This window comes from Diadema setosum, chromosome 20, assembly GCF_964275005.1.
Source record: "Diadema setosum chromosome 20, eeDiaSeto1, whole genome shotgun sequence".
In the NCBI taxonomy this organism is placed as follows: Eukaryota; Metazoa; Echinodermata; class Echinoidea; order Diadematoida; family Diadematidae; genus Diadema; species Diadema setosum.
The window spans coordinates 4,162,879-4,185,981 of record NC_092704.1 but is presented as its reverse complement, the minus strand read 5'-3'; the positions used below and the strand labels follow the sequence as shown (position 1 = coordinate 4,185,981).

At 38.6% G+C, this 23,103-nt stretch overlaps 1 protein-coding gene across 1 annotated transcript; it reads left to right on the top strand.

Annotated features, from left to right (window-relative positions):
* Positions 1–286: 286 nt before the first annotated feature.
* Positions 287–21,895, top strand: LOC140244091 (microfibril-associated glycoprotein 4-like). Its single transcript, XM_072323739.1, has 4 exons — positions 287–1,130; positions 13,819–13,964; positions 15,407–15,668; positions 20,204–21,895. Exons 1-4 carry the CDS (start codon positions 605–607, stop codon positions 20,455–20,457), a joined length of 1,188 nt encoding a protein of 395 aa, XP_072179840.1. The 5' UTR covers positions 287–604; the 3' UTR covers positions 20,458–21,895.
* The last annotated feature ends 1,208 nt before the right edge of the window (positions 21,896–23,103 follow it).

Here is a 23,103-nt window from a genome sequence, read left to right as displayed (position 1 = left end):
ATCTTGTCCTAATCAGGTATTTTGCAGATTCCTACTCGCACTAGCCTAAAGTCGGTTATCACCGGTGCGTTTTAAGTCTGATCCAGAGGGAGCAGAGCTTGTCACTTTCAATTGCCCGTATATCCGCCTCTTACTTTCCTGCCTCCACTCACATTGTACTGCTTTGTTTGGCTTGGAATCGAGCTGAGTTCCGCTAGTCTATCGGTCAAAAACCTTACTTCCGATAAAAAGCTGCATGTATCACTACGCTCTCTGTGGCAGACACGCACGATGCTTTCGACTGTGATCAAGGTTACATATCTGAGCATACGTAACACTATCATTGCATATCACTTTGAAGAACTAATAACGCTTTACAGGATCTAAGAGTGGTGTTGGCGCGAGGTCTTGGAGGAATGATTGCTTATGAACGTCTGAAATAAGAAAACTATCGTTAAGTTTGGAGCAATTTCTACCGGAGAAGAGATCGATCAGTAAAGATTGCCGCCGTTAAGGGTCCTGGCGCGCGTTCGCCTCGGTGTGCGTCGAGGAAGTCGTGTGTAGAATGTCAGCTTCGCTCGCAGACTCGAAAAATTTCTTTAGAACTGACTGACACAAAGGCATCATGGACCTGCACGGTATGAGAGTCATCCTTGTAGCCGTAGTTCTGACTGGCTTGTCGAGGAGCTACGCTCAAGATGTTGGAGTAGGCCTGGCGCATGGTACACGCGCGAGTGGTGTAGCCACATCAGCAGACGTGGATGTGGTGAACGTGGAAGACGTAACCCACGCCGCCGTCGTCGATGGCGAGGCTCAGTCGGACCATAGCGTGGATAGCTCAGAACGGTTTGTATGTCGGCCACACATTACCGTCCAGGTGCCTCCTTCCCGACCTATCCGACGTGGATGTAACTGCAGTGACGGAGCAAGCAGTGCCGAAGCGGAGAAACAAACGGCGAATCTGGTCAGGCAGCTGCAGGAACTAGTGCAATTCTGCCGAGCGGGTGATGGCGGTACCCAGGGTGGGAGACAAACAGGAGCTGGGGAACCGATCGGGGGCAGTAGCGATGGTAGTCGACAAATATACGAAGCCCTCACTGACTTGACCACCGTCTTAAAGCGATTCCAGACTCCCGGGATACCTGTACCAGGTGAGTTTTAATCTTAGACTAGGCATACTAGACCTACAATTTGTATACTGAAGCAAGGCTCTTCCCACTTGTATGTGTTAATGATATCATTATTTACACATAGACACGCATGCACATTGTCCCCTCATTTAAAAGTCTGATGAAGAATACTTTTGGTTCCATTTTGTATAGGATCTGCACAATCGATGTCTATTTTGCAAACACCCTACCCCATTGCTCTCCTGGATGTCAGCGCGGGATTTTCCTTAACGAGAAGTGAAGGTTGCATGATTCTACCTGAAATTATGACAAGCGTTGACATTTAGATGATGATACGGCATGGTTTGTTTACCAATGATACCCTTCGCGGGAGAGCCCCCATTGAAGGACTCAGTCACTATCATTACTGTATCATTGCCTTGCCTTGTCAAATGATGTCAAGTACACAGGGCAGGAATCGAACTAAGAATCCTCAGTTAGACCCACCTTTTTTAGATCACGTTGTTGGGCTTTGTTTTTGGATATCTCAGCCATTTCCAAAGCGATTTCCATCAAATAAACTTTTAATTCCTTGAACAATAATGCTCTTTAATATTCCATAAATGCTTCAACCTATCTCGCAAAAAAGTTAAATCCTGAAACCCCATCTCAACCAAAACTCCCTGCTGGAAAGAATAATGTCACAGTGTGTTCACAATGTGTTCGCATAGTTGACTGTTTCAAAAAGCTCGAATCTAACGGGTGTGAAGATGATTTCACACTGTGGTGTGGTTTTTCACAGAGAGTTTTTTTCACACAACATACTGATGTTGTTCTGTTGAATTGATGATTCAAAATGTGTTCATAATGTTAAAACCCTCAAATTTATCAAACAGTGTGAAGAGATTTCACGCTGTGCTCACCATGCGTTCATTCTGTTTCACAGTCATTGTGTTTCACACTGGGGACACTGTGTTCTTTCCAGCGGGGCTAGATACCATCCCTTTACGTACAGACAACAGATGAAGCTACAACGATCAATACGACTCCCTTTCTATGCATGTGTTGTGACTATGTTACATAGCAAAAGAGGAATAACCACTTTGTATAACCAATCATATCGCATACATTATTTTTAAAGAGATGGGTATACCTGTCCAGTCATGTAAAGCGTTGTTTATATTTTCATACACGAATAACCAGTATGTAAGAGGACGTCAGTAACATGGATTTATGATACTCAATGATTAAGCTGCATCACGATTTCAGACACGCGTACTAGTATACTCAAGTGATATTTATTCACGTCCCCTGAATCCATGCAAACATTGTACATCATGAAACAAGGCTGAGTGTTGTAATGCTTCATGTTGTCGCCCTATCACCCTAGAAAACAGGACACGATTATAACGCGCTCTTTCCGAATTTGGGTTGGCTTATGGAACCTCATTTCCGGTTCAGATGCGCTTGTAGGCTGGCTTCGAGCTAAACCTTGACTGGCGGGAATATGACCTTGTAAACCACATAAACCGATATGATGTTTTTGGCGGAAGTAACCCTCGTTACCGTTCCAGCTTCCATGTAGAGACAGTACATAAACACGTGCGACATATCACCTCAAACTCGCATTAGATTTAGAAGATTTCATGCGTTGAGATATTCCATAACCTCCTCTTTTTTCCACTTCTTGTCATTGAGTTCAGACATTTCGTTCAGTTGCCAAAAGTTTCAATTTGTTTCTTAGACGCGCATGAGAAATATCTTGGAATCAATTTCTCCTGGATGAGGGTTGATTTATGTCAAATTGTTTGAATACTAAGATTTTCCCTTTTACGGCATTTCCTCCTTATTATTGCGTGTGGGATTTGACTGTTTAGTTTACTTGTCACTTCATATCTACATCTGACTACGTGAAGACGTATAGATAGTAGTCTTTGCCTCAAGACGTTTCAATATCGTTATCGAACAGCTGAGGGATGGAAAGCTTATTTCATTCATCTGTTTGTTATCCTTTGGCTTAGCCGGGCGTGCTTTGAGTATGTATACTGCCACATATCATGCATGCACGTTTGTTCCCTCCCATGCCCCTATTTGGTCTTCAACGCCTGCCTGCCTTCTTGCTAGCTTGCCAAGTTCCCGCCCCTTCCCCTCACTGTGTCTCAGAATTAAAAAGGGTAACTTTCATGTCATGACAGGGAATGAGACGGTACACTATAAAAAAAAAAATGAAAAGGTAAATCAACATTTTCAATTTTTCCATTCCTGCTCCAACCTTTTTTTAAGATGTTAAATCTAACACTCAAAATGTTCAATTCAACACTCCAAGTATTTAACTATCACTTCAGAAATGATAAGTCTGACATTTTGAGTGTTGAATTTAGCACTCAAAATGTTAAATTTAACACTAAAAATGTTGAACTACCATTTCAGAAGTGGTAAACTTAACATTTCGGGTGTTGATTTTAACATTTACACTAGGGTTGGAGAAATGACAACCTTAAAAATGTTGATTCACAATTTCACTCTTTAGAATGTATGTTGTTGATATGCTTTCGTGCTGGGATGGAATCGTATTTGTTCGAAACTTTGATGAAAGCTTACAAATAGGCCTACGGACGATATTTCGCCATCGTAAAGATGACAACCATTGACATGCAGCATACAAAGTCGTTAAACCGAGTTTATTAACACTTTCTGTGCCAGGAACTATGCATAGTCTTTAAAACGTGATGGGATTTTCTGTGATGATCAGCACTTAAAGCACGTCAAAGGGTTAAGCTAAGGAGATATAACAGACCATCCATTTATTCATACTATTCTTGCATTTAAAGTTGTCTATTGATAGCTTGATTAAAGTTATTGCTCAGCGGCAGGGAGAGTATACGTTTATATATACAATACATTCAGAAATTGGCAAAATCAAATGTCGAAAAAAAAAAGAATAACAGTTTTTAGTATGTTCACAAGTGCTGACGGTCAAAAAAAAAGCAAACAAAACTAGAACTACAAAGCTCAAATAGAGCTGTCTGAGTAGAGTTGTTTGATAAGAGTCACGTTGTTGATCAAACCTTTCAATTGAAAATATTTTTAGACGTTTGATTATGAAGTTGTTACATGCAATTCATAGTAAATTAATTATAGAGCTCATCAATTCTTTTCGTCACTGGATACGAGTCTTATTTTACTATTGCGTGGCATAAGAAGATGATATGTGGATTTCTGGTGGTTGATCAAGAATTCAGTCCGTTTGAAGACATTGTTTAATTGCCGCAATACGTTATTTCCGGAAGTAGGCCCCATATATTGAAACATTATTAATTTTGTTTTGATACCATACACTCCCCGTCTCTCTCTCTCTCACACACACACACACACACACATACACACACACACAGCCACACACACACACATCATTACACACACACGCACACACACACACACACACATACACATACACACACAAGCATCATTACACACACGCACGTACAATTTAAACTTGCATACGTTTCCTAAGATGAGGTCTGTCTGGGAGTGTTACGCCAACACAAGGGGACAGGCTTTGCGCTTTGTCATTCTCTTGGGCGCGGCGAAAGAGCCGAGTGCACGACATGCCGATTTTTGGTTTTGTACCGTCTTGTTCTCGTAACCGTCTTACTCGCTATCATGTATCAACACCTGGAGGTTAAAAATCAAGCCGTTGGGGATAAGGAGTGGGTAATTGAGGAAATCACTCCGAGCTAATTAGGACCTTAAAGCGGCATGGAAAAACAAAAGAGGCGTTCGGAGACTGCACAACGGATTGCGACCAGAAGTCGTACATCCTGTCGAAGCGGTTGTCCGAGACTCTGCGCACTATACTGCGGCTCACCTTGAGGTTTCCAGGGCTGGATTTTTCGATATTTGAATAGGTCTTTTTGAGGACACCCCGTGATTATGCTTATTATGATCAAGTTATGAGACAGGCAGTGTAACCAGGGGCACTTTAACGCATGGGAGAAATAGAAAATACCGCTCAGCGCTGTATATCATTTGCTATAATTGTCTTCAAATTTAAGACAAACAAGCTCATTAAAAGCTTTGCCCGGGGAAAAAGTCAGTACCGATGTAATGCGAGCTTTTTTGTTTGTTTATTTGTTTGTTTGTATTTTGTTAAGGAAATCGACTTTTTAAGCGCTGTATAGTATTTAGGACATGCAGAAACCTACTTGTGCAAGCGATCTTGCATAATCAGGTTCAAATCTTGCTTGGTACATTACACCATGTACACATACCTGGAAAAGAGGATTTAACGTCTTTCTCCATTCTCGGTCCTGGTTGTATATAAAATGGGCGTCTATATGATTATATTCATATACAATGTAGACTTGTAGGCCCGTCATACTTCTATTTGCTTAACCCCATTTCCATTTTGACCAGTTATCACTACAAGTGCTGTGTTATTACCATGCTTTTGTTCTTTCACATTGGATAAGGTAAAAGAACTTACACTATTGTTTCTGATGTAATATTCATAAATGAGAAGTATGCAAATAATTGAATTGAATTGAATTGAATATAGCTAAATTGATATGGCCTGTTGGTAGGTAGAGCAGTATGTTTACACTGGGTGAAAAAAAAATATTATGATGTAAATGGCAGTGGGATGGACGTAAATTGAGGTTAACCATTATGTTAAAGGGATGGTACAGTATTGGTGGAGATGAGGATTGAGCTATCAACTTTTTGCGAGAATTCGTAAACCACTTATGAAATAGCACAGAGCATGCCATTCTAAGAGGTATTCAAAATTTATTAGATGAAAATCAGTTTTGGAATGACTGACACATCCAAAACAAAGTAAAACAAATTAATCGTAATAAAAGGTGGGTCCCATCACTCTTTATTTGGATCGCTTGTTGTGGATTTCCCAGCCATTTCAAAAGGAAGGAAGCTACATGTGGAATGCGCCGGCCTACATCCTATGCAATGTAAATGTCATACTTGAAAGCATTGTGTTTTTAATAAAGTACAAGCAAAGGTTATTATCGGACAAAGTATGCATCGAAACTACAGGACATTGCTAAATGCTGAATTAGCTCATATACTGAGTTTTACATTTTGTCAGTATTTGAGAGCAACCGACTGGACCTGAAACGTTATGAAACAAAATGAGTATAACAGCCCAGCCAGGAGAGGGAGGGAGGATATATATATATATATATATATATATAAATTTTGTCCATGTCAATACAGCTAATCATATCATACAAGGGGCACACACATCGACAAAAACACAGAGAATGGAAGAGAATGAGAATTTATGATTGAGAGACATTGAATGAGATGAAGCTGATGGTGACATATTTATAAAAAAAAAAATGAAGAGCAGAGATTCGAAGCTTGCTTTCATCAATCAGAGATTAACCTCCCTTCTTATGTTACCATGGATACACGCCACCAAAGCATCTCCATTTTTCGAAGGCTGTTCATCCTTTCTAAAGCAGGTCATCTCAATCATACCGTGCTAATTCCGAGATGACTTCGTTTCTAGGGTTTACCTACGCTTCCGTTCACCCAGCTGTGTCCCTGTTACTGCCTACAAAAGGGCCCTCACGACTGTTCGCAGCGGAAATGGGCCAAAAACAAAATTAGAGGTCAAATTGTTTGCTTCGCAAAAGTGTCTTCGTACTTTTAGCACTATGTTTTGAGTCTTTTTTTTTTTTTTAGTTCTCTTTAGTTCAGGACAAGTAGCAGGAGTGTTGTTTCAAAAACGTACACAGAATGAATGAACGACAACTGAAGAGTTTGTTTGCAAAAACCGATAAGTCCATTTTTTGAAGATTTTGAAGTAAGGTCTTTGTCATAAAGTACAAAATAATACCTTTCAAATGATATATTGGTCACTACATAAAGGTACATTTTTGAAGTTATGGTCAAAAGAAACACACAATTTCGTATTATTCTCTTTATTTTTCTTGACCTTTAATTGCAAATATCTCCATTTGACAAATATGGACTTATCGGTTTTTGCAAACAAACTCTTCAACTATCAATGATTTTTTTTTTGTCTTTCATTCTTTTTCTATTCAATGGTCCTTTATGAATCACTGTTGAGACTGTTAATCATTTTGGCCAATACAAAGAAACTGAGGTGTACACAAGACTCCAAACTGGTTTGCAGATAATACTTTTGTTTGAGTCACAATTTGCTGAACAGATACGAAAAAATTTCGGTACAATGCTAAAACTACTGAAACATGAATTCCACTTTGATATTTTGTTTCTATTCACCTGCCATAATCCAAACAAGGGATGCTTCATGTTTTGACCGAAAACAAAATAACAAGTAAACTCTTACATGCGACACAGTAAGAATTTCCAGAGCGAACAACAACAACATAGGAATATTCGTCATCAAACAAAGTTGGAAACTTGAAGCCCCATCTCAACCGAAACTGTACCATCCCTTTAGAGTATACATCAGTGATGACAAGTGTTAAGAAGGGATTGTCTTAAATTCCTTTGTAAAAAGTGAATTCACCGATTGACTGTTGAGGAGGGGAGAAAGAAAAGGAGGAGGGTGAAGTGGACGATAAGAGGAAAGAAGAGGGTAAGGAGGATGAAGGAAAAAGACTAGACAGCCACGAGTCATACTGACTACGAGTCATACTGCCCACGATTCATTAGGCCCACGAGACATTACTGCCTACTAGTCAAACAGCCCACGAGTAAAACAGCACCCAAATCATACAGCCACGAGTCATACTGCTCACGAGTCACACATCCCACGAGTCACACTTCTCATGAGTCATATCATTTATCCTCGAGCAATAGACGCAAAGTGAACAAGGCCCACGAGCTCGACATCAAGCCAAATTAGCCAACTAGCGCACGGTCCTCGAGCTAGACACTCTAGGCAAATAGGGCCAAGGAATTAAGCACTAGGCAAATAAGGTCCACGGCCTTGACACTTCCTACTAGTTCGACACTAGGCAAATAATGTCATCGAGCTCATCATTACTTATATCAAGCCCATAAGAATATGGGCGTTCACGGACCTTTTTTGCCTAATATTTAGATTCGGGCTTGATTACTGGTGTCTAACTCGTGTTCTACTACGTGTCAAGCTCGTGGGCTGTATGACTCGAGGGCTGTTTGACTCCTAAGTTAATGACCATATATACTTTTTCAATGTCTACCTCGTGGGCTGTATGACTCGTGGGTAGATCGTGGGATGACCTGAGAAGGAAAAGGGGATGAAGAAAGAAAGGAAAGAGGAGGAAGAGAACGAAGAGGGATTGGATAAAATGGATTGGGAGGAGGAGGAGGATTGGTAGGAGGTGAAAAGAGCTAAGATGAGGGTGAGGAGGAAGAGGAATAGGCGATGGAAATTTTAGGGAGATGAGCTGGTGGAAATAGAGAAAAAAAATAATCGAGTGAGGGATGAATGTGTTTGAAAGTTGAGGAAAGGGAACAGGAGGAAGAGGAGGTGGTGGAAATGAACCACAGAGAAGTGGAATGATGAGGAAAATTTTGAGGAGAAAATCAGAAGGTAAAGGTAAAAGGGTTAACCATTGGGAGCAGTGATTTTAATTTTTTTTTCGAGTTATCACATTTGATCCAAATTTGTAAGTCAATTGTATCAATAAACAACCTACCATATATAAAAATTCAGCAATAAATTCAATTCAATTCAATTCAAACTTTATTTCATTTTTCGAAAAGAACATAAACATTTCACTTTCATTGGTAACAGAGAATAAGGTTACATATAATCAAAACAAAGTAAAATTGAAAAGAGAACATAATTGTGGAACCTTGGGGTAACAAATAATGTTGTAATGAAAATTGACTGAAGTGATAAAGACGATATAACATTACATAAAATATCGAAAAATGGAGGGACCCACTAAAAAGGCAATGCTTGTAGAATGTGGGCTCCTCAGGTACAGAATGTCAATAGAAAATAAACTGATGCAAAAAGGGGAAAAAAGATTGGGAATAAAGTCAGATTTTAAAAAAAAAAGGTCTGGAAGCCCAATAAGAAGACAGAGTAACGGACAGACACACATACACAGGCGAATGAACATTAAACGAGACTGAGACGACAAAACTTATGAAAGGGGACTTCAATACAAGACAGAACGAGACAAGGTTGACATAATAGGAAGACAATACAGCGGACAGAAAGGAAAAACAGATCCAGCGATCCTCGACAGAACTATGTCGAAAAAATATTGGGATGCGAGGAAGGGATACATAAATATGGAAAAATAGAGAGAAATAGATGCGGAGGTAATACAAGTAAAATTGAATCAACTCAGTAAGAGTCTCAGGACAACAGGGACGAGAAAATATGTGAGAGTATATTATTGGTAATCAAAATTCTTCGGAAAAGGTTAAAATGAGCCAACAGGCTGATTCACTTCGGTAAGAACATAACATTGCAATAAAAACAACTTTAATCTCCTTTTAAATGAAAATATAGAAGGTGAATTTCTTATGTCATTATTCAGAAAATTCCAATATGTTGGGCCAGTATAAATAAGTGTGTTCTTAGCAAGAATCGTTCGTAAGAGAGGTAAGTGAAATTCATTGGAACGTCGAGTGGGATAGTCATGGAATGATTGATTTCTCGAAAATGGAGGGGAGTGAGTTGTTACTGTACGTATACATAAATTGCCCCAAATTAGATAAATACAAATCTTTAATTTTTAGCAGCTTGTTTGCGGCAAATAACATATTTGAGTGGGAGGGTGTGAAAGGATAACTGATGACACGTAGAGCTTTCTTTTGTAGAAGGAACACTCTATCCAGTAGGTTCTGGTGAGTGTTGCCCCAAACTAAAACACCATAATTAAGATATGGCAATATCAGTGACGAATATAACATAAGTAATGATTTTTGTGGGACATACAATTTCATTCTATTTATAACACCTATATTACGTGAGATTATGTTGGATATATAATCAATATGTAACTTCCAGGAAAGTTTGTCGTCAACAATAATTCCAAGGAATTTAAAATGTGAAACTCGTTCTAAATGAAAATCATTCAAAATTATAGCTGTACTCAAAATGTCAACAGTATTACTAAAAATCATATATTTCGTTTTTTGGGTATTCAATGATAATTTATTGGCTCTTACCCAATTATTCACTTTTTTGTAATTCAGCATTGACTTTTTGAACAAGAAAATTAACATCATTGTGGGCAAAAAATACACTGGTATCGTCAGCAAAATGGATAAAGGACAGTACATTGGATGCCTGGCAAAAATCATTGAAATAAACAATAAATAATAGTGGCCCTGATAAACTTCCTTGTGGAACGCCAAAATTCACTTCTCTTATTACTGAAAGATTGTCTGTAATTGTAACAAATTGTCTTCTATTTCCTAAATAACTCCTGAATCACTCCAAGGCCTTCCCACGTATTCCGTAATGTGATAACTTGTGGAGTAGAATATCATGATCAACTGTGTCGAAGGCCTTGGAGAAGTCCAAGAAAATAGTAATTAAATGAGAGTGATTATCAATTGCATGAGCCACTTGATCAGCAAAGTATAAAAGAGCATGAGTTGTATTATGCTTCTCTCGAAAACCAAATTGAGAATTAGTCAAAATATTATGCAACTTCAAAAAATTAATAGTTCTCTTGTAAATGAGTTTCTCTAAAACTTTGGACAACGATGATAATAGTGAAATTGGACGATAATTACTGACTTCATATTTGTCACCCTTCTTAAATAATGGAATTACTTTGGCCAATTTCATCTTATCAGAAAACACACCATTAGAAATTGATAAATCAAAAATATGAACAAGTGGATCAGCAACTGAAGATATAACACCTTTAAGAATACAATTATCTATATCATCATAACCAGAACTCCTCTTGATCTTAAAGGAAGATACAATATCCATAATCTCATGCCTATTGGTTGGAGTAAAATAAACAGAATTGGGATTACACTGATCTAGGTATAAAGTAAAGTGATGCTCTGACGTAGGGATATTTTGGGCGTAATTTTCACCTATCTTTGAAAAATAAGAATTGAAAACATTTGCAATGTGAACAGGGTCACTGATGATTTCATCATTCAACTTAATATCAATAAAGCCGGAAGAATTAGCAGATATCACTATTTTCTCAATTAACCATAACTGTAGACGGTTTATCTTAGAAACAATTTTATCATACCTATTGTTCACACTATTGTTCGACAAAACTTTACATTGATTATACTGATTAACATTTTTCAGTTGGTTGTTTCTTTTCATAACTCACGTTCTTAGAACTATTTTGAAGCACTAAAGCACTATTGTTTCATCTACAACAAATGGTAATGCCTTTATGACGAATGTATTTCAAGTGAAGTGGCACGGTTTGTAATTTATCTTATGTCTGTGTGACTTTGATCGTTGTCGCTGGCAACTCTTGCAACGTAGAGTGAGTAAAAGAAGAATGCAATGGCAAATATTGTAGCGTGCTGAATCTGGTAATGCCAATCTTCATTGCAGCCATTACTCAACGACAAATACAGAAATATCCAACATCTGGACTATGTACTCTCCTAAACTTTCCTACGGTGTGCATTTCCCTATTATGTTCTATTTCCCTATGAGACAAATAGAAAATCAAACAGGCAAACCTTTTATACATCATTTCAGTCACAAAGTATTGCAATGAATCATTACGGAGAACAATTACGTAGCTTGCGAGTAATGGATGGACCCACTAAACATACAATACAATCATGTAATAATTACATGGAGCCTCTCTGAAGATTTTGTTAAAGTGCTGGATTTCTTTCTTTTCAACCCAATGACCAACAGGTCAGAGGAATACTTTCCGATTGTATTGAGGTTTAGTCCGACTTTGTTTTGATGGCATGGTCAGTGTTACTATAATGCAGCGTGCTAAACCCAAGTTCACAGCAGTCAGACAATCACACGACCTGACATCCTAACAATTGTTTCCATATCGCTTCCAAGTAGGTCATTATCCTGTTTATTGGACGGTAGTGGGGTCAAAACATGTACGACTGAAATGGAGAGAAGCACTGTATGTCATTCATTGTACAATGTCAGCCTATACTGTTTGAAAGGGGAAATTTAGCGACAGCTAAGGATATGTGCCTTATCTACAGTCCCGTTTTCTTTTGTTTTGTACACAATGATGATCAAAGCTTTTGTCATGAGCCGGGAATACAATGCTATTATACGTGATGCGCTTGGGCATCTTTCTTTCTTTCTTTCTTTTTGAGATTTGATGGATTGAATAAGCCAGTTGAAGTTTACCAGTGTAAGACAATTTATGAATTCTTTTCCCCTCTTGAGGATACAGTAAACGAGCTCATCCACGAGTCTGTAAATACTCAATACATATCACGACTTGGACGCTCTTTTCATAATTCGGTTGTGATGTCGGCCAATCGGTGATGTTCATAATTCCGAAGGTTCCTCCTTCCGAAACACACAAATTCCGTACACCCATGTGTTGTTTGATAATCCGAAGATTTGTAGCCCTGTTTCGAAGGTTCGTTAGTCCGAAAATGAAATTTAGGCTTGTTACTCAGAAGGTTCGTTAGTCTGGAATTGCAATAAGGTTAGTTATTTTGAAGGTTCTCTAATCCGAAAATGAAAAAGAAAAGAAAAAAAAAAAGAAAGATAGAAAAGGGTCGCTATCATAAATCCAAGTGAACTTTCTGAATGACGAACCCTCGGAATAACAAACTGTAACCGGCCGATCTTCAGGTAAGCCTCGGGCAGGTTTTCCCGTTTTTGGACAAGACCTTCTTGTAAAGATGTGCATTGATGAAGATGTGGGTAAAGTATTTTATGAGCTGAATTGTTGATCAGAAACGGGGTGCGCGATAGCGGATAAGTTTAAATTCAAATTAATCGATTCACCACTATTAAAGATATTCATTTTACTTGTCAGTGCAAAATACATTTCAATAATCAGAATCCATTTGAAATGTTGTAGGTGATGCCATGACTAGAATACTTTTGATTTTAGTACACTAAATGTGAATATTATACCAAAGCCATTCTCCTGGCGAATATCATTATACCCAACTGTGAGATCGCTCCACAATGTCATTACTATGGTCCTTCGCTCTCTCGGCTGACGTAGTCTCCCGTAGTTTCACACGTCGATGGCCTTTCAAACAATTCCACACACTTGTCTATGCTTCTTGTGGCCTTTCCGTTTGGACTACAAGCCAATATTGTTACCTTCGTCAGGAAGATGGACTAACCTGTAACATCATCGCTATTAATCTTGTCACTATACACGAATAAGACTTATTGGTTTCTTTACGGTGATGCACGGTGCAGCGGCATTTCAAACAAACATAAGCAAACATTATTGGAATAATTGCAACTGATTGACGAAATACCCTGCATTGATGTTAATAAGCACCGTGATAATTAGTATTTTAGTAGAAGCCATGATAAAAATCATGGGCACACATACTTCAAATCCTTCAAGCATGCAGCGGGTAGGCTACTACGTATTGATTCAAATTCACGAAATTCTTGAATCGACGCAAGAACTCCTTGAATTTGAATTATTGGAATTGAAGACAGACAGACAGACATACAGGAAAGTCATTCCGACTTGATAGCCATGAACAGAGGGATTTAGAACAATCGAAACGCATAATTATGTACGACGAGGACCAAAAGAGAGGATGAAAATTTTGTCATTTATTTTCCTCTCGCTTTCCACGAATAATCCAGGCTCACTGATCTCGCTGCCCAAGGACTGTTCCGAGGTGTTATCTAGAGGAGCCACTACCAGCGGAGTCTACACGATCCAGACCCTGGACTCTGGTCGGCCGTTCCAGGTCTACTGTGATATGGAAACCGACGGCGGCGGCTGGACGGTGAGTATCAGTAGGCCGACACCTCGTGATCGCCTACGGTAAATGTCATTGCTCTGCGTCAGCTAGCACTCACTTGGAAGGAGGCGCTTTCGAAAGTTATGGAAGTTCATGTGGTAAACAAATTTAGTTGTGACCACGATGAAAACCTACATCATGAATGACTGAAGCAGGAACATACCTCCCCTACCCTATATTTGTTTACTCTTACAAACAATCAAACACGCGGAAATAGAGCATTCTCTTTAGTTGCTCACATCTGTGGAACTCGCTTTACCAATCCAAGTTCGGAATTGTGGCAACCTTGATACCTTCAAATCTGAACAATGAAGGCCTACCTATCTTTACCAGCAACTTTGTGAATAATGTGTGATGTATTGTTGGAGCGGGCACATTTGAATATTCTTTACAGACAAACGGCACTATCTAAATGCTGTTTATCATCATCATTATCAGACGAACAAACGAACAAACAAACAAACAAATAAACAAAAATACAACATCTGTGTGCGCCTGTTGCCCTCTTCTCATACAGGCGTTTCGAATGTATACTTCTATAGGCAATTGTGCTCCAAGTTTTTAATCAAGCGTAGATGATCTGGGGTAATACATGGAAAATATGTTTTTGTTTTTTTTTTTTTAATGTTCAGTGTTACTCATAAATTTCCAAAGATTTCCAGTAGTTCTAACTTAAAATGATGATAATAATAACAACAATCCAGTCGTTGTAGACCCAAGGTGCATTAGGCTTGTTAGGAGACTCATTTGTCTGTTAATCAGTGGATTTCATAGTGGAGGGAATGTTGAGTCTTGAACTGGCTTCGATCATGTATTGTAAAGCGGATCATGTAAATAGACATCAACAATAAAAAAAAAAAAAAACTTAATAAAAAACAAATTAAAAAAAAAACCGGAAAAACTGAAAAGCAATCATTCAATCAAAAAGAGATAAAAAGGAGGACATTGTGAAATTTCGGCTGTGAACGACCTCGGATAGTTTTTTTTTTTTTTTTTTTTTTTTTCCAAGGGACCCACGTTGACTACTATCCATTGTCTTGAATGGATTTTCCTTCCATTTTCGCAGAGATTGTAATCAGTATGGTTTAAGACGCAGCCTTCGTTCATTCGTCTTTTCAGGGTTAAAGCACACCTTGAGCAGATAAACAGTTGTAATGCAATACCTTGGTTATAACTCATTGATTTCATTCGAACTTGGCATTCAGGTGTATCACGTATGTTGATAGTATCACCCTCAGTTCTGTTTGTTTTTTGTTTTTGTTTTTGTTTTGTTTTTTTACTTTTGAACTAAAGAAGAATAACGCCTTAGATGTTCCATCCCTTTCATAAAATGCGATACATAATAATGAGAATTCATGTTTGATAAGGCAACACTTAAAGGTGCTTAACGAAATAGAATTTGGTGTCTTTTCTTTCTGACGTGACAGGTGTTTCAGAAACGCAAGGATGGATCAGTTGACTTCTTCAGAGGGTACGCCAGCTATAGAAGGGGATTCGGGGATCTGAACGGGGAGTTCTGGTTGGGCAACGACCAGATCCATCGTCTCACTTCACAAGATGAATACCACCTTCGCATTGACCTGGAGGACTTTGACCTCGGCACGGAATTCGCTGAGTATCGTATCTTCAGAGTGTCAGACGCAAACGAGGACTACCGATTAACAATCGGCTCGTACTATGGGACTGCTGGTAACACATTTCAATTTCAATTTCAATTTCAATTTCAATTTGTTTTCATATTTCTCAATGAAATATCAATTTGTTTTCATATTTCTCAATGAAAAATACATCAAATAGTCTAACAAAGTGAAATGACGCATAATATCCAGCAAAGGATGCACAATAAGTCATTCTAAACATACAGATCATTGTAGTCAATCTACAATATATATATATATATTTTTTAATAAAAGTTCGAATCTAACTGTAAATGCTGAAAATTATGATGGAACCTACTTAAAGTAAAAGTTTGAGTTTGAGAACCCTTATTAATTTAATTTAATTTTTTCTTGCAATATGAAGAAAGATGAAACTTACCTGCTGTTTGACGCGATTTGCCGGGATGATGAGTAGTGTTATGGAGTATTTTGAGATTAAAAGTGTAGAATAGTATAAAAGTCGGTGTACCGACTTTTATTCCAGAAAGATCCAGCCTAAACCGGTCTCAGCGACGACACGGCCCTATTTCAGACAATTTACACGCAGTTCGTGATCGCCATATTTTATATGCGCACCAAGAGGTTCTTTGATGCGCGCGTTGGCTCGGCCCATAACTGCGACCAGCCAGAACGCGAAGCACTCCCAAAGTACAACACTGTACAATCCAGAGGGACAACTAGGCCCTGGCGTCAAAGCGAGGCCGAGTTGTCCCCATGTCTGAGTTAGCCTGACCCCGATCGGGTAAGTTCTGAGATTGCGACTCCTGCAAACCTTTTTGCTTAATATTTTGCATTTTCGTCGTTATTACAGCATTATTCCACACATTTCTTAGACATACGTGTACACTTTGGAGCGAAATTTGACAATTCTGCAGGCGTACGAGAACGTTCTTTTACCTTTAAGAGCAAGCAACTATGGCTTCAGAACTTGTTTATTTTGTGCGTATGTATGTGTTCGTTTGTGTGCGTCAGTGTGTGGTTTCGTGTTTTTTTTTCTGTCCATGGGATTGTGGACAAGAGATTTACGCAGATGGTGACGAACCTTCATGTAAAAAAACAAACAAAAGAATCTTTACACATGCAAGCACTCATAACTACTGAAGTAGATTTGTGATACATTGTTGTCAGAAGAAAAGTGGCAATCAAGCTGACTTAGACACGTTTTCAGGTTACCGCCTTTCAAATTATTTGACCTTGACAACAGGACAGATACACACCTCATACGCATATATCATAACTACTTTGATCTAATCACAAAAAAAAAAATATATATATATATATATCCTCCCGACTCAACAACAGAACGAGATTACGCAATCGTTTACCAGATTGACGCTCTGTAACGATACATCTCTATGCATGAATAGATGTAGCCCAGGGGCTTCGTGAACCCAGTCGAAACCACCGCGATGCATGATATATCATAATAAGTCTATACCTACTGTTACTTTACTATTATCGATACAGTTGACCCGATAATTAAGAAACAAGAAGCAATGAACATACGCACATTACTGAAACCACAAACAAACGGAAGTCATGCATGGAATTCTATTAAATGTCAAATTCCGCAGCACCATGTATCATTTATTGGTTTGTTTGTTTTTTCTTCACAGAAATAATGACAATCCTATAGATATTTCGTTGAATGTGTTAATGGAGCAAAAACAGATTAACAAAAGTCGTACAGCCGAGACTATACATTTTGAGGTTTCGTCTAGCCACAAGAATTTCAGAGGAAAATCGATATATACCCTGTCGGGGATTTACAGCTCGAAGCAAGACAGATTACCATTTATTATTATAGGGAGCGGCAACAACAACAATAACAACAACAGCAAAAATCCAAATAAGAGAGTTGTTTTAAATCAGGACATTGACTCAGAAATAGTGACCCAGTGAGAATAGTGGAGAAATCGATCGAATGATAAGCCAGTTATAAGAATTCAAAAATGGCGCGAAAATGATGAAAGTGGCGTCCTATGAGATTCTCAACAAAAAAAAAGAAAAAAAAAAAAAAAAAACCTGTTTCTGCCAATACTGAGACGTCCCTCACGTTTGTTCTCCTGGCCTTCACATTGTGTGAAAATGACCAAGACTTGAATTTACCCGAGCTGAGAAAGGAACGTATTCACTTTGTCTATTGTGTCCATATACACGTAGCATAATGTGGTTTAAGAAATGTTTTGAGGGGAAAAAGAAAAATATACTAGTGGTATTCTCCAAAACGTCACAAGCAGTCACGCCTATCTTAATGCTAATCTGTATAAACCATGGTTTAAACCATGGACAAAAACTGTGGAGCGCCAAGTGTCGCACGGAATATTTCGTTACGAAATCAGTCATTTCGTCGATGAAATAATTATTTTGTGACGAAATGACAACATTTTGTAACTAAATGAACATTTCGTCCACGAAATGATAATTTCGTTAACGAAACGGTCATTTTGTCGACGAAGTCACCAATTTCGTAACGAAGTATTCCGTGCGACACGTGATCTATGTGATGACGTTCTGCGGCCTTAAGCCATAAAGAGTGAAATTGCACATTAAACACATAAATATATTGCTGGGTTCTGTTTCCAGTTATTAGCAAGCAGCGTGTACTATTCATGCGATAATAAAATGATGTTCCCTTGACATGGCATTCTCCTCCTGACAATGAAAAAAAAAATCAATGTGAAAAATATAGCGGTAGAGAAAACATGTATTAAGGGCTTGCAAAAGGGAAACTGGCTAAGGTTTGTACACATGGCAGGCATTTCAAACAAAGCATGTTCGAGAAAACTGCAAAATAAACTCGTGAAATGATAACAAAAATAATGTTGTTGTTTGCTCTGCAGTGGGCACCGTTGGTCTGTGTGAGGGAGGGCGCGAGTGTGCTGATAAAATGGCTTTCATTGATAACCACTTTTTGCTTCGCTACGTGGCGTTTCGCGTTACCTCTCGTAGCGCTCGGGGCGCCAAAAATGGAAATGGCGGGAGTAAATTTGAACAGTGTAACTCCGCCTCCGGCTCACGCTTACCATTGTCTCTTTCAAAATAAACGCGATGCCTCTGATTTCTGCGGGAAGTAATCGAATTCCAGGAGTATAACATGGCGTGTATTTCTGACAAAACAGCGATTGTTTACGTGCTTATACTGTAGACGGCATAAAATCACTTATACTACAGTTTGGATAACAACCCCCACGCTACCCCTACCTCCCCCCCCCCCCCAAAAAAAAGGCCAATCGTTAAAGGAAAAGAAAAACCTCCATGAACTAAATACATCAAAATTCAATGGCACACTAGATCTTGTACTGGTGAAGTTTGAGTCGGTATCGAGCTAGTCAAGAGCTATCTTTGGTTTTGATTTGTCCTGAACTCGACCTATGTAGACAGGTATTTATGAGGCAGGATACAAGACAGTCATTATGGGACAGGGTGATTTGGAATTCAACTCTGTTGGATTTTCAGGGTCAAAGTCAAAAGCCAAACACTGCTATAACCTAATTAGACTGTTCTAACTCTTTCATGGAGAAAGATAGACCAAGTTAAACGGATGTACGTCGAGATGTAGGTTTGTTTTCTTTCACTGTCATTATTCTATCAAACAAAACCAAAAAGAACTTGTTCAGTGATACGTTTTGCTTTCATAAGAATGAGAAAAGCAATTAAGAAGACTAAAGACGAAAATATCATTCTGTGTGACACACCCAACACAGAGAAAGAACAAAAAAAAAGCGTCTATACTGGCTGTATTTTGTTAAACCTTTTTCGTAGAAGCTATGTATTTGTAAAAGTCATAACTTATTTTTTTTTCTCTTGTCATTTGTTAACGTCCAAAACATGTTGAAAATCCTTTGATTATTTAGATCTATGTTCTTAGTTGTTGTTTTTTTTTTCTCTCTCTCTTGAACGTTTGAGTGGTTTGGGTGGTTCACAATTTACAAGCATGCTTTTCAGTGAACCTCTCAGTTCTTTCTCTTTTTTTTTTTCCTCCAAACATAACTTTGTATTTTGCCGGTATGCATGTATAATTTCGTATTTGTTAACCATTATCTACCATGTAAAGTCGAATACATGCCTATGTTATATCTTCTGATACATTTCGTGTTATGTTTGGCGAAAAAGAAAGAAGGAATGAAATAAATGAAATGAACGTTCCAGACGGTTTTAAACGGTTTTCTGGACGTCGGCAGAACGTCCACATAACATTTTGAAAATCCATTCTTAAAAGGTTTTCTGCAGGTCCTTAAAAATTCTGAAAGGTTTTTTAATTGTTTTCTTCATGCGTTTAAACAAGGTTTTTATAACTTCCATTTGAAACGTTTTGAATGCCCGTTTCCTTCGAAAAAAAGACGTTCTGAAAACGTTTTGACAAAACGTCCAAATAACGAACTTGGAACGTTTGAAGAACGTTCAGAAAACGTCCAAATGTTAGCTGGGAAGCGACATATTCCACTATTTTTGCTTTCGATTTCGTCTCTATCTTTTCGTTCTATCCACGTTTAATGTCGTAGTACAGTAAATCATTTATGATTCTTTCTCTTTAACCTTTCTGTTGCTTGATTTCGATACCAGGTGATGCCCTTACGACGCACAGCGGGCAACCTTTTACGACCAAGGACCGCGACAATGACAACTGGGCTAGCAAGAATTGCGCCAAGGAGTATCACGGTGCGTGGTGGTACAACAGCTGCTTCTACGCCTCGCTCAATGGAGAATACCTGCGGGGCTCATCGGAGAGCTACGGCACGGGAATCGTTTGGTACCAGTGGCGAGGCTACTATTATTCCCTCAGACGCACTGAAATGAAAATTCGACCAGCGGACTAATGAGTGATCACTGGTCAGACCCTCAATTCTGTTTGAACAAGTAGAAGAAATTTTTGTAACTGATTGGCTGTCGTTGTAAGGTACTATTGTAGGTAGCCTATTATGCAATAGCGCCCACTATTGATATTCTGGTTTGATGGAAGTGCATGAAAAGCCACGGGACACTCGTCTTCAAAAAGGAGAACGAGAGCCGAACTTCACATATCTCCAGACGGAAGATTTTACTCAAACGTCAAGATTTGGTCAATATTATATGCTGCTAATAAAATCCGATGATTTCTTAGTCTGTAGGAAGCAGGCATTCCCTATTGCGTTTTTTGGTTAAGTTGTCAACGTTTCGTGATTGCTATATCAGAAAATAATTGGAAGAGGAAATTACAGTGTATATATGATGGGCAAAAACTGGACACATGAAAGAAATATGACAATGAAATGCCTCCTAGTCGTAACTTATAATCCGTCCTATTTCATATTAGAATGACATCTTTGGACAGCTGTCATCAGTGGGTTTACAGTAGTCTTCTTTATCAATGATTTGTCACTTTTTAGTGGCTATTTTCATTCGTAGTATTCCTCTTTATTGCAACTGATTGACAAATTGCATTACATCGAAGGAGATTACGACCGTCCGGTGATAAGGAGGTGGTAGGTTCCAGTCCTGCTCGAGTATGTACGCCCATGATTTTTTTTTTTATTTTTTATCATGGCTACTACTAAAACACTGATCAATTCAGTGTTATTTACGTCGATGTAGGGCAATTTGTCTGTCAGTTGCAATGAAAGCATCTCGACGGAAGAATTTCATGAATTTGAATAACCTGTCTTTCGTTACAATACTGAAAATAAAACAAATATTAATTGAGAAATTTTACGCGAGTTGTAATCATGATAATGCATGACGTATGTAGGCCTACAAGGTTCGTCACAGTATATCCACGGTTTTCAAAAGTAGCAATCATTATTTCTTTGTCCTTTCTATGTTGATAATATTTCAACTTTGAATAACGAGAACATAGTATGGCTGTAAGATATATCAACTGTTGAAGTAAACCTACCCCCCCCCCAAAAAAAAAAAGGAAAAAGAAAAAGAAGATCAAGTATATACGAGGAGTTCCGATCGAGGGCAAAGCTTAAAGTGGCGAATAAAGTTCTTTAGGCCTATGGATGAAAATGGCAACTCAATATCCGGCCTCGAAGTCGTTTTATCAGGTCTGGATACGTTTCGGCGATTGTTGTCTACGTCATAATGAACGTATGACGTAAGCCATGTAGACGAGAGTGTATAATAAACTGGACCAGTGGAAGATGTGTTGGTATAAATTATTTAACTCACGTTGTCAATAATTATGCTAGCGAAGAATGTAGTAAGAGCCATGTAATTGTTTTAGCGTAATAAATACTTTCTTTATAAACGCGTTGTACTCATACGAGGCATTCATTAATGTCGTGCTCATAGGCCTAAACCATGTAAACCTTCGCATTTGCAGCGGACATTTTGATCACCACCTCTCAAGTTAATATGAACCGACTGATTTAAAGGTATTGTTTACCATTGGGAGGACAGATTAAAAAAAAAAAACGAGTTATCAGATTTGATGCACAATAAATGAATATGTGGAGGTTAGTTGTATTACAAAACACCCTACCATATGAAAATTTCGCAATAAAGCCTAAAATATTTTATGGAGATATCACTATTTTTCTCAAAAACCACAACTATAGATGGTATATTCTAGAAACAATTTCATTATAGCTCTTCACATTTTGTACATTTAACGATATTTAACATTTGTTATACTGATTAACATTTTTCCATTGTTTTTTTTTTTCTATCCCTAACTCACACTTTGGAACTATTGAAGCACGAAAGCTGGATTTTCGTTTCATCTGCAAATGGTTAATAATGCCTTTAAGCAAGCTTAAGGATGAGAGGACAAAAATATTTCAATCGACTGGGCATAGAAAGAATAGAAAACAAATACATGACGGCTTTTCAAATGTTTCCACGTCGCCTGACATCGGCGGGTGCACGTCACGAGTTCGACACGAATCATACAGCCCACGAGTCACACAGCCTAAGTTCGACACTAAGCACATAAGGCCCTTGAATCCGACAGTAGGCAAACATGGCCCACGAGTTCAACACTGAGCAAACAACAAAGGCCAACGAAGGCCAACGAGACCGGCACATAAAGCCGCGTGATGTGATGTCGGTCTCGTGGGCCTTTTTTATGTTTGCTTTACGTTTTAGTGTTGAACTCATAGGCCTTGTTTGCCTAGCGTCGAACTCGTGGGCCTGAAATTGTTTGCCTAGTGTCGGACTCATGGGACTGATTTGCCTAGTGTCGAACTCATGGGTTGTATGACTCGTGGATTGCATGACTCATGGGATTTTTTTTCAATGTCTAACTCGTGGCCGTATGACTCGTGGGTGTCCGTCTCGCTGGACGACCCAACACCGGATACATTTAATAGCCGGGAGTGCCAGCTAATATCATTACATTGTGTAATTCTCTCATATTATACTCTGTATTCAACTGCATGTGCACTCGCAATTTGGATTCACGGTTAAACTCAAAATTAAGGTGCGCGAACTCAGTCATATTTGGAGACCAGAACCTTGCAAATCACTGTAGGGTTTGTTTG